Source organism: Pagrus major, chromosome 23 (genome assembly GCF_040436345.1).
Source record: "Pagrus major chromosome 23, Pma_NU_1.0".
NCBI classification, from domain to species: domain Eukaryota; kingdom Metazoa; phylum Chordata; class Actinopteri; order Spariformes; family Sparidae; genus Pagrus; species Pagrus major.
Window position 1 is genome coordinate 23,479,246 of NC_133237.1, and position 11,541 is coordinate 23,490,786.

At 39.8% G+C, this 11,541-nt stretch overlaps 2 protein-coding genes across 2 annotated transcripts; both read left to right on the plus strand.

Moving 5' to 3' along the window:
* Positions 1 to 2,489: 2,489 nt before the first annotated feature.
* On the plus strand, positions 2,490 to 4,669 carry soul5 (heme-binding protein soul5). The gene is made up of 6 exons (XM_073495015.1): positions 2,490 to 2,548; positions 2,831 to 2,912; positions 2,992 to 3,112; positions 3,596 to 3,735; positions 3,867 to 4,030; positions 4,561 to 4,669. Exons 1-6 carry the CDS (start codon positions 2,490 to 2,492, stop codon positions 4,667 to 4,669), a joined length of 675 nt encoding a protein of 224 aa, XP_073351116.1.
* A 2,314-nt stretch (positions 4,670 to 6,983) lies between these two features.
* On the plus strand, positions 6,984 to 11,290 carry nr5a5 (nuclear receptor subfamily 5, group A, member 5). The gene is made up of 7 exons (XM_073494357.1): positions 6,984 to 7,133; positions 8,469 to 8,584; positions 8,790 to 8,931; positions 9,181 to 9,941; positions 10,123 to 10,242; positions 10,331 to 10,478; positions 10,673 to 11,290. Exons 1-7 carry the CDS (start codon positions 7,040 to 7,042, stop codon positions 10,918 to 10,920), a joined length of 1,629 nt encoding a protein of 542 aa, XP_073350458.1. The 5' UTR covers positions 6,984 to 7,039; the 3' UTR covers positions 10,921 to 11,290.
* Positions 11,291 to 11,541: the final 251 nt, after the last annotated feature.

The window sequence follows — 11,541 nt, forward strand, 5'->3', positions numbered from 1 at the left end:
TACTTCCGCTAAATACTTTCAAAATAAATCACAAACTATATATATGTTATTGTTTTTGTGGAGTATTTCATCATATATCTCCAGTATTCTTTAAGTATTTGATGTAAATCGAGGTTAAATAAGGGTTGTTAATTAGAATGTGACAGGGCTTCGATTATATTTGCTAATAAAGTAGGCTAAATTAGCCAGCAGATAGCAGCTATTCAGAAGCTAATAGGCATCTTAACAAACGAGTAAACACAAAATCTTAAACAATAGGCTACATTGTTTATGAAAATGCTCATTGACACATCTAAATAATAATAATAATAACGATGGCAATAATGTTAATAATCATAATAAATATATGTACGCCTACACTGCACCAGCATGGATGTACAATACTTACAATGAGTTTCTTAATTTTGAAAGTATATTTATATTATTATAGGTGACTTACCAGACAACATTATTTTTGAAAAGAGCTGAAAGTCGTGCATGTATGTGTTTTTTTTCTGACACTTGGGAATGGGACAGTGTGAGAGTTGGACTGAGGCCTGGGGGGTGGTTTCATATATCTTTCTAAATGCTTTGCCACAAGAAGAAAACGCCTTTAACTCTAAGCTGTACTACTCACGTTACATTACCCTTATTGAGAGGTAATCACAAAAATGTGATAATGAAGTCCTTTATGGAGGTAAATAGATGTTTTTCCTTTAACCAACAGCTCTTTCTATTATAACACATTGCAGTGGTTAATAGTAAAGTTATAATTAAGGTGCAGCAGTCGGTGGAAATACAGTACAGACTTCTAGAAGTTTCCTGCCTTTACTGGCCACACATTAAAACTTTCACTCAAACTTGATTAACATTAGAAAGTATATGTTATTTTCAAGAGCCTCGCCTATGCTCAGCATGATGCTTTGAATGATGCACTTACTTAAAACACATTTGAGTAACCAGCTTTATAATAACTGTAATTATTAAAAGTGTTCTCTGTGTCGCCTGACTTAACATCAAAACATTCCTATCCATTGTTCAGTTGGGTGTGACCAGACCTTTTTCTCATGTTTTAATGCAAGTTCTTGAAATTTGACCAAACTCAAGGGATTCAGTGGTCTGCAGGTACAAAGCAGGTATTATGTGGTCTGTGCCAACAAAAGAGACAATGTAAATAATTCTCTTGTGACATTAATTCACATCGCAAGAGAATATTTATCATATATATGTTATATTCAAGGTGGTCATGTTATATACGTATAAGCAAGATATGTCAACATGTAACAATTTATTGTTAGTCCATCATTTCTCTCAAGCCTCTTTGTTTCTGTCACACTGTGTACCAGAGCCAAGGTGGTCATTTAGGACATTCAATACCGTGTAGGTAAATAATATCACATGTGAACTGGGCGTTTCATTCATGCTGTGAAAGTACACACGTGAGCTACCGCCTTACATGATGTTCTGTCACAATTTGTACCACTTTGTACCCAGATGGTTCTCTTAAATATGCTGTTTATTGATTATTTCTATTTTAAAATGTGTGAATCCAACTTGATGAGATGAAGATGTGTGAATCCTACTTCTTATATTGATCAAGATAAAGACATTATATATAAAAACAGTTTTTAACGTGAACTGTGTTCAGGAAAATATCACAAAGATTCAGGACATTTGTCAATAAAAAGAATTCTGTTTTATATTTTTCCATTGTGACATTAGAGATCAGTTTTTAAGAATGACTAGAACCTACATCATACTGCAGTTTCTTACCTATGTGCCTCTTCATGCAGTCATTATGCACACATTCATCCCCAGGCACAGGAACACAGAGCATCATTGGTAGTTTTAAGCTTTGGGCACAGAAACACAGAGCATCATTGGTAGTTTTAAGCTTTGGGCACAGAAACACAGAGCATCATTGGTAGTTTTAAGCTTTGGGCACAGAAACACAGAGCATCATTGGTAGTTTTAAGCTTTGTATAATGTTGTCAAGAGTCAGTAAAAAGATATGAACATCTCTCTCTTAACCAATAAGCATAAATGTAATATTTTTAAATTTTATTTCACAAAGCTCTTCTACATCACACAGATATAATCATGTTTTGTAACCAATCATAACACATTTGGTCAAACGTGTCTCTTTGTTTGTGTCAGAATTGTTCCCACTTTCTTGTTTCTGCTTTGGGTTCCCATTGGTCAGAACACTGCATTGTCTGGTTTGTGTTACGAATTCAGGGAGTGGCCAGTTTGCCTTTCATAACCAGAGTTGGAATAAATAGTTCCTGTGGACTAGACTGCGGAGATACAATTTTCGGATGCAGAGGAACCAACTGCTGCCATGATGTAAGTACAATTCCACTGTCCAGATTGTCTCAGATGAAATTATTGAATCATAGAAATGTCTTGGTGTATAAATGAAACTTAAACTGTCTTCTTTTCACTGGATGAACATAAAAATGTCTTCAGTCTTTGTGCTGAGTGAAAATACTCTGTATTTGTGTTTTAGGATGTATCTTTCAGGGTTTGTTGGCTTTCTGCTGGTGCTGACAGCTGAGGCCAGAGTTGGGTAAGAAAACTGAATTTAACCTCATTTTTAGTAGATTGCTGCATCTATCTGCATTTATTTTCTTATCCAATAAAGTTTGAACATCAAAGTGTAAGTTATTAGAAAACTGGAGGCACTGTTACTTCCACAAGTCAAATTTCAAAATTACCAATCAGCTCATAGATTGATAGATAAATAAGTAATTGAGGATAGTAATCACATTTTCACTCAGATCTTGTTAAAGATGACGTTAATGTCGGCATCTGTTGCTTTTTGTTAATACTTTTTGTTCTAATTACACAGAAACTCCTCTGAGTTATCGTTCTGCACTGAAACAGAAGAATGTCTGCTGTTCAACAAGATTTGTGACACTGACCAATATGAGGTGAGAGAAACCTTCTCACATTTCAGAGCTAAGAAACTTTCATAAAGCTCACTCCCATGTGTTTGTTCTTGTCCTTCAGGTCCGTCACTATGGATCTGCAAAATGGGTCACAACTGAGGAGACACACTACATCATGGAGTTTGCTTCAATGAGAGCTTTCAGACGACTGTTTAAATACATCACTGGTGACAACGAGGATGGTGTGTTTGCGTGTGTATCCACTCGTTCATTCTTGTGTTAATCTTTTATTGAAACAGGTCGTTTCATTGAGATCAAGAGGTTCTTGAAGAGGTTCTTCTGTGCAGAATAAACATATACAGTATAAGCACCGACAAACACAGAACATCAAAACAGCACACAATGCACATACACAATACAGTGTTTCGGCATTACAAAAATGTGAACCAGAAATGAGAGGTTTTACTTGGAAATAGTTTTGTTGCTCTATCTGTTTGTTAGGAACATATTATTTAAAGCCAGTTTGTCTGGCCTCTGTTTGACCATGTGGTAGACCTAAACTTAAAATGTCTTTTGACTCAACATTGTAATTACTGTGTTTAGTTGTGATCAGAGTGCAAAGATGGTTTGGCGGTTTTATTGGACATTCAGGTCAGAACATTTTTTATGTATTTTCTTTTTTGTGACATCTAAAAACACATTATTTTCTTAATGTTTACCTTCAGCAAAGAAAATTGAAATGACAGCTCCTGTTCTTATGAAAATGCCGGATGACAAGAGATTTTGGCAAACGGGTGTCTACAAAATGGGTTTCTTGCTGCCATCTGAACATCAGAAGGATCCCCCCAAACCCACTGATAATAAGGTAAGTTTCTTTGACGTAGCATGGCCAAAACAGAAACATATCAAACTTCCTTAAGTCCTTACTGCCATGATCTTGTTTGAATTCATTCTACCTACAGCGCTGGCAGATAATGAATCTTTGCTGACTTGCAGGTGACCATCCTTACGTTGCCCCCTATGAAGGTGTATGTAAAGAGCTATGGAGGATGGATGACGTCAATTTCTGACCAAAACAACGCCAACAGTCTGTCCTCAGCCCTGGACTTAGTTGGTGCAAAGTACAACAAGAACTTCCACTATGCTGCTGGATACAACAGGTAAACAAATCAGCATCATTTTCTCTGTGATAATCAGACATAAACAACTCAATGTCTAGAATAAATGTTGGCAATGTACATCTCTGCAAACCATGGATATGTTACAACTTTAAATTTTTTTTTTTATTACCTGGTTCTGTGGCCACAAACGCAGCTGGTTTCAGGCTGACAAATAATGAAAATGCCTTCTCAAACATTCTCTGGCTTGGCACCAGCACCATCCCTTCCACCTCCTGACATGGAAGTCAGCACATATAACTGTAATGTGAACTTGATATTGACACATATTGTACAAATGTTGATACAGGACTGTATGTGTGACACGTACACATTTGAAGTATCTGTGGTTTGCAGAAACATAAAATGCTGACACTTTATCCTGCAGCTGAGCTGAAAGAAAAACACCAAAGAAAGCCAAAAACAGTTACTGTGTGTGTGTGTGTGTGTGTGTGTGTGTGTGTGTGTGTGTGTGTGTGTGTGTGTGTGTGTGTGTGTGTGTGTGTGTGTGTGTGTGCGCGTGCTCCTTGCAGTCCAATGACATGGTTTTACAGGCACAATGAGGTGTGGTATGTCGTTGAGGACGAGCCGGAGTGTTCCAGCAGCAGCGAGGAGGATATGGACTTGTCTCCTTTCGCTTAAATATTGTGAGCTCTGAACGACGACAGCTTACAGCAGACTTCGTATATGGAGAGATGCTGTGGCTGCCGATGCTTCAAGACGCTATGTGCCATAATAACCTGCCAGTGAGAGCACATGTTTTTAAAATGTAATGAATTTTATACACAAAGCACTGCTGGTGACAATGATTTTACACTAGCTTGATGATTTTTTTTCTGTTGTATTCAATAAAGTTAGCCTTTTGCATTAATTTCTTCAGTTTTTTTTCTGAACCAATCAAAGGCCTCTTCTTTGGACCTATCCTAAAATGTGTCTAAAGCAGCTGGTTCAACAATAAATTGTGGCGGGACTGGCTGTAAATTGCTTACAGGCCAGCCCAACCTACATAAAAATATAAACAAAAAACATGTAAAACTGGGGGAATGCCCGATGTCAGCTACTAGGACAATAAACAATAAACAAATGCCTCTTCCCACTATAATAAATAAATGTGCTCCTACAAGCCCCAGGGAAATAAAATGGTAAACTGAAGGTGTAAAGGGGCTTGGGATTTAAGGGATTCCCAAATAAACAAAGTTCCCTCAAGAAAGATGTGGGCAGCCAAGAAAACAAAATGTGTGAGTTTCTGGCTGACAATCTGAGGGGGAATGAGGTTGTCAGTAATTCAGGGAGAGATTCAGACTGGGTCAGGGGCAGATTCACTATGAGGGTGAGAGCCCCTGGTGTGCTATTTCCCACCTGTTTTAAGCCTTTCAAACAGGGTGTCATCACACCCTGATTGGCTGGGAGGGAAATGCCCCAAGCTGCCTCCACTCCTCAAATCAGGAGTCTCAGCCACCTGTGCACAGGTGATCTGAATCACCTGCAATCAGCTATGAGGAAAATCAGCCCAAACAAAGAAAAATAGCAAGTCAAACAATTGGACTGCTACAAGATGAAGCCTGCAGAAGACAATTCAGGCTAAATCCAGTTTAAAACAGTGGTTTTCTACCACCAGGTGGCACTACAAAGCTCAAGAACACCATTACTTCATGGATTACACACACCATTTACAAGCTAATGTGCAGGTGTCATAACCATCCACCCTTGAACTGGCCTATTCCTTGACGTCACCGTGAGCTTCATCAAAGCAGCCTGCACCATTTGGGGCGGTCAGGTTGCACCATATCATCTCAAGTAATGGCTGGGAATGTGGAGCGACACAATCCATCTCTGATTTCACTATTATTATTGTTTTCTCTTTGTGTGATGAAGGCATCAAATTCATAATGAGTGTTTTTTTTTTTTTTTACAAAAAACAATCAAGTGTATCAGTTTGAACATTAAATAGCTTAATAGCTCAGCATATTTGTACTGCATTCAATTAAATACAGGTTGAAAAGGATTTGCAAACTGTATCGTCTGTTTTTTATTTACATTTCACACAGTGTCCCAGTGCTGGAAGTTGTAAGATTTGACATAAATACACATTATCAGTTTATGAAATACAATGCTTTCCTAAAGATTAAACCAGTGACTGCTTAAACCTTTTGGCCCTTGACCCCCTCACTAAACATCCCCTCATATTTCAGATGTCTCAGATGGTTTAATCTAAATCAATCTTCAAGGATATTTTCCCTATTACTCATCTCACAATGCCTCAGATTTAACGTGTGAACCCCTCAGTTGGAGCCACTACATTTCCTAACTGTATATAAAATTAGCTCCACTTCAACTAGCTACAACAATGAAATGATATTTACCCTCAGTATCAACAATCTAATAATGTCATATATAATAACATCACATAGGCCAGTTTTTTTACTTTGATATTTTAAATATATTTTGCTGATCATACTTCTGTACTTTAATTTAAGAAAGATTTTAAATTAAGTACTCTTCCTTGTACTGGAGTATTTGTATATTATTGTGCTGGTGCGTTACCTCCACAACTGCATGAATTAATAATAATATGATAATGATAATACTCAGATTTCATGTCAAACTCAAGGAATTAACATGAAATGTGAGTGTATGTAGTTTTGACTGTGACTATCTGCACTCTTCAGTGGACCCTTATCTTATCAGCTGAGTACCAAGATGGCTCCATGATACTGTAGTGATTTCACTACAGTAACTCTCGAGCAGGTGGATATCTGACTGTCTCTCATGGACAGTCTGGTGTTCTTGCTGACTGACTGGGTAGGAGTGCCAGTCAGGAGAGGTTTTATGACACTCACTACAGATCGAAGTCCACCTGTGGGCCTCGAACAACCATCAGTCCACCGGGGCTGTTGGGCCTTCCTGCCGGCCTTTCTGTGACTCTCCTGCTGCGTCTGTCTGGTCTCCTGATCTTTGCAACAATGAAGATCCCGCTGGACTGAATGTGAAGCTCACATCCCATCAGCCAGAATGGACTTACCCGGTTATCACACACAGCAGCCTCTTGTCCACCATCCTGGAAACTTCCCAGAGGATCTGTTGAATTTGGAAGGATCATCAACATGTGAGTACAAGATAGATAGAAATAAACCTTAAAGATAAATAGTGCAACTTCAGTCAGGTTTCAGAAAATACTGTTTGAATTTTCACAACGTTTTAAGGGTAACAATGTTTGAGTGACCCTATTTTGAAAGTCAGAGTATTACAGTGTCTGAATATGTTTATCAGACATGACACTGAACACATCCATGTGGAAAACCACATTCAGGCTACAGACGTAAAAGGCATAAAAGTGGTTCACTGTTGTGGATTTTTCATTTGGGAGACTGGTTCATGTGGAAGTCATAACCAGTGATATCTGAGAATTATGTAAGGCTCATATCTGTGATCATAGTCAAGCAAATCAAGCTGAGTGATAAGGTACTGTCTGTAGAGGAGGGATGGTCCTGTGCTGCTCGCTATTCTCTCAACAGCTGAGCAATAAACCTCATTACATGACACACTTACATGTCAGCAGCGTAGTACTCAACCAGAGTATTCTGGAGTACTTTGAATCAAAACTGAGAATATTTCTGTTTACAGTCCAGACATATTATCAACTAGAATGGCATTCAGTAGAGCGCATACCTCCGCCAAAGGACAGCCCCCTTTAATTTAATCAAGCCTACTACAGTATCAAATCAAACACATTTAAATCCACTTGTTTCAGGTTTTTATTTGGATCTGCATCAAATTGTACTCACTCATAGATACCAGCCACCTAAATATGCCGGGTTTTTCCGCATCAAGATCCATGTATTATTCCCTGAGAGATTTACAAAAATGTCGAACGAATTATCCTTTGATCCGGATCTCCACCAAAAAGGTTAACAGTGCCTTTTCTGGGCTGAGACCCAAGAAAACAACCAACCAACAGATGCACACAAGTGAAGACATAACCTCCTTGGTGGAGGTAATTAAGAATCTTCATTGTGAATGACTTGAGATATTACCTGTACTTATGCCAGACTGGAATATTGTGTTGTCTTATTGTTTGTATTACTGTCAAGTACACTCATTATTCCCAAGAAAACAAATACAGTATGGTGGAAAGTCCACTCGCCTTTGGCAATTCTGTATTTTACTAAAGAAAATAAGAAAAAATGGGAAGAGGAAGAAGGTTGGAGCAGGATTTGCTCTTGTATGTGTTTTCAGTAGCTTGCTACATCATTATAACACTCTCCATTGAAGAGTACAAGCACTTGTTATCTCACCTTGTGCCACATTCACCGCCTGAAGCATCAAGTCTCAAATTCCCTCACAAGTTATTGTCATCAAACCAGTGCTTTGAGTAGACTCGAGTCCACATTGTCATTATGTACATTTACCATTTAAAGTTAATAGTGGTGTCGTCCTCTAGCTCAGGAGTTAAAGACCGAGCCAGACAGCAGACCAGAGTCGGAGGAGAGCTGTCCAATCTGTGGAGACAAAGTGTCAGGATACCACTATGGGCTGCTCACTTGTGAAAGCTGCAAGGTAAGGAAGGTTTGGAAAGTCCATGAAAAAGGATGTATCCTGTATCATAAGTTGCTTTGATGTGATAGTATACACCAAATAGAACAAAGATATATCATATCTGTAACTATAATGATGCATATTGTATGTTTATGTTGTCACCCCAGAGTGTCTTGTATCTGCAGAAAAACAGTTTCTCTCTTTCTTTCTCTCTCTCTCTCCATAGGGCTTCTTTAAACGCTCAGTACAGAATAACAAGCATTACACCTGTGCAGAACAACAGAGCTGCCCCATGAACCTTTCACAGAGGAAACGTTGTCCGTACTGCCGCTTCCAAAAGTGTTTGGCAGTAGGCATGAAGAAAGAAGGTACAGGAAATCACACCATACAGAAACACACATGGAACCATAAGATTTATCTTAAAAGTCATAAACCAGAGCTGTAATGACCCAGATTATATATGACCCTGTAATGACCTAGATTATACATGATGCCTTTGTATTGTGAAGCTAATCTGAGCCCTAAAAATGGAGGGGCCATGTTATCAGTTTCATGGACTAAAATGTCTGACATGTCATGGTAAAACCTTGATTATATGTTTCATGTTCTGTCAACAGCAGTGAGAGCGGATCGTATGAGAGGTGGCAGGAATAAATTTGGCCCTCTGTACCGGCGGGACAGGCAGATGAAACAGCAAAAAATGACCCACCAGCCAAACACTGCTCCCTACAGGATTAAGATGGAAACTACACAAATACACCGGCCCACAGCTCCAAATGACCTTCACCTCATGAGCAGTCACACAAGTGCCTCATTGTCCTCTGATGCTTTTCATCAGCCCCACACTTATCCCTCTGGAATTGGACATGCAGGTGCGCCCATGCCTCTGGACTGCACTATGAATGCAGACAGGATTCTCACTCCTCCATCCCTGCCCTACCCTGGACTGTACCACCGCACCTTCCCTGGATACTTACAGGACAAAGGAGAAATGCCTTGTAGCTACAGCCCCGTTCCTTCAAACTACCCACTGCACCCAACTCCGAACAATTCATTTAATTCACCAAGAAGCACACCAGCATCATCCCCCTGCTCAACACCAAGCTCCTCCACCCCTCTCTCCCAGGCTCCAACCGCAACCTCAGAACCCCTGTCATCGGCCACTCTTACACCCAACTTCCTAAGTCAGCTCCTGGAGGGGGAGCAGGATGAGAGCCAGCTGTGTGCAAAGGTCGTCGCCAGTCTGCAGAAAGAACAGGCCAACCGCGGTAAACATGACCGCCTCAATACATTCAGCATCATGTGCAAAATGGCTGACCAGACTCTGTTTGGCCTTGTGGAGTGTGCCAGGAACAGTGTGCTTTTCAAGGAGCTTAAGGTAGTGAATCATAAATCATAAAATCATATAAGCCCTGTCACCATAGTGGAAATCTCTAATAAGCTTTGCAAGCAGACCATCAGCATTTTATCTTTACTATGTGTTGGGTAATTACTGGAGGTCAAAGGTCACAGCCTTTCATTTTCAACTACATCAGATGCATTTGTTATAATTCCCACAGGTGGAGGACCAGATGGTGCTGCTGCAGAGCTGTTGGAGCGAGCTTCTGGTCCTGGATCACCTCTGTAGACAGGTGACCTATGGCAAAGAGGGCTGCATATATCTGGTCACTGGACAACAGGTGAAGTTTGAATTTTATGATCACCAAAAATGTCTGTTGTGTATGTATCACAGAAACTTATCACCACCTTTTTCTCATCCTGATGCAGATCGAGGTGTCGACCGTCATCTCTCAGGCAGGACAGACACTGAGTGGCCTGGTATCAAGGACCCAGGACCTGGTGTCCAAACTGAAGACACTCCAGTTGGACAGACACGAGTTTGTCTGTCTCAAATATTTGGTGCTATTCAACCCCGGTGAGCTTTTCCTTTTGAAAGTCTTAGTTTTGAAGGATCCTTTAAGATGTAGCTTTTTGATAAACTTTGTGATCTTTTAGTTGTTTCATTTCATATTTCTGTCATGCATGGAGCTTCTGTCAGTGTTGAGCATGTATACATGTATGTATTGTGTGCTGATGATGAACATGCTATTTATCCTCTTTCACCTGTAGATGTGAAGTCAGTGCAGAGCCGCAGGCAGGTGGAGCAGACTCAAGAGAGGGTGAACAGGGCCCTGATGGAGCACACCCAACAGAGTCATCCAGGACACTCAGACAAGTTTGGCCAGCTGCTGCTCCGGCTGCCTGAAGTACGCAGCATTAGCTTGCAGGTTGAGGAGTATTTGTACCAACGCCATCTTCAGGGAGATTTGCCCTGCAACTCTTTACTCACTGAGATGCTGCACACCAAGCACAGCTGAGAAGAAGCTGCCGTATCACGAGTGGCTACTGTGAATTTCAGTACCTCCATTTTGGCCTTTAAGACCTAATTGTACTATCTTCTTTTTGTTGCAAATAGTAAACAGGCATGCTACCATGTGAGGGAGAAAATGTCATCCAGGAAACTAAATGAAGGGGAGCATTTACTAAACCTATGTCATGCTTCACCCAAGTACTCATTATTAACAGTATTACCGCAGCCAAACAGCCCAGTAAATGTTTTTTTTTCCCGTCAGTATTGATTTGAGATCCAAGCACTACCATGATGTTTTTTTATCAAACAGAAAGAGATTAACTGTGTAAAAGGAAGAAAGAAAAATGCATCATTGAATAATAAAACTTTTTTTGATATGCCTGTGTGCTCAAAACCCATGACTGAATTCACTCAGGTGTGTATCAATACCTCGATAATATATCATTATTGTGATATGAGATTAAATATCACCCTAGATCTTGGTTATCGTTTGCATAAGTGATTTTAAAGGCAGCGTAACAGCAGAACGATGTAATCTTCTGAACTTACAGACTGTTGTAGTGCTAATATCGATCTACCAAGTACCAACATTCATCCCTACAGCACTGCTACAGTATCAATATTGAGG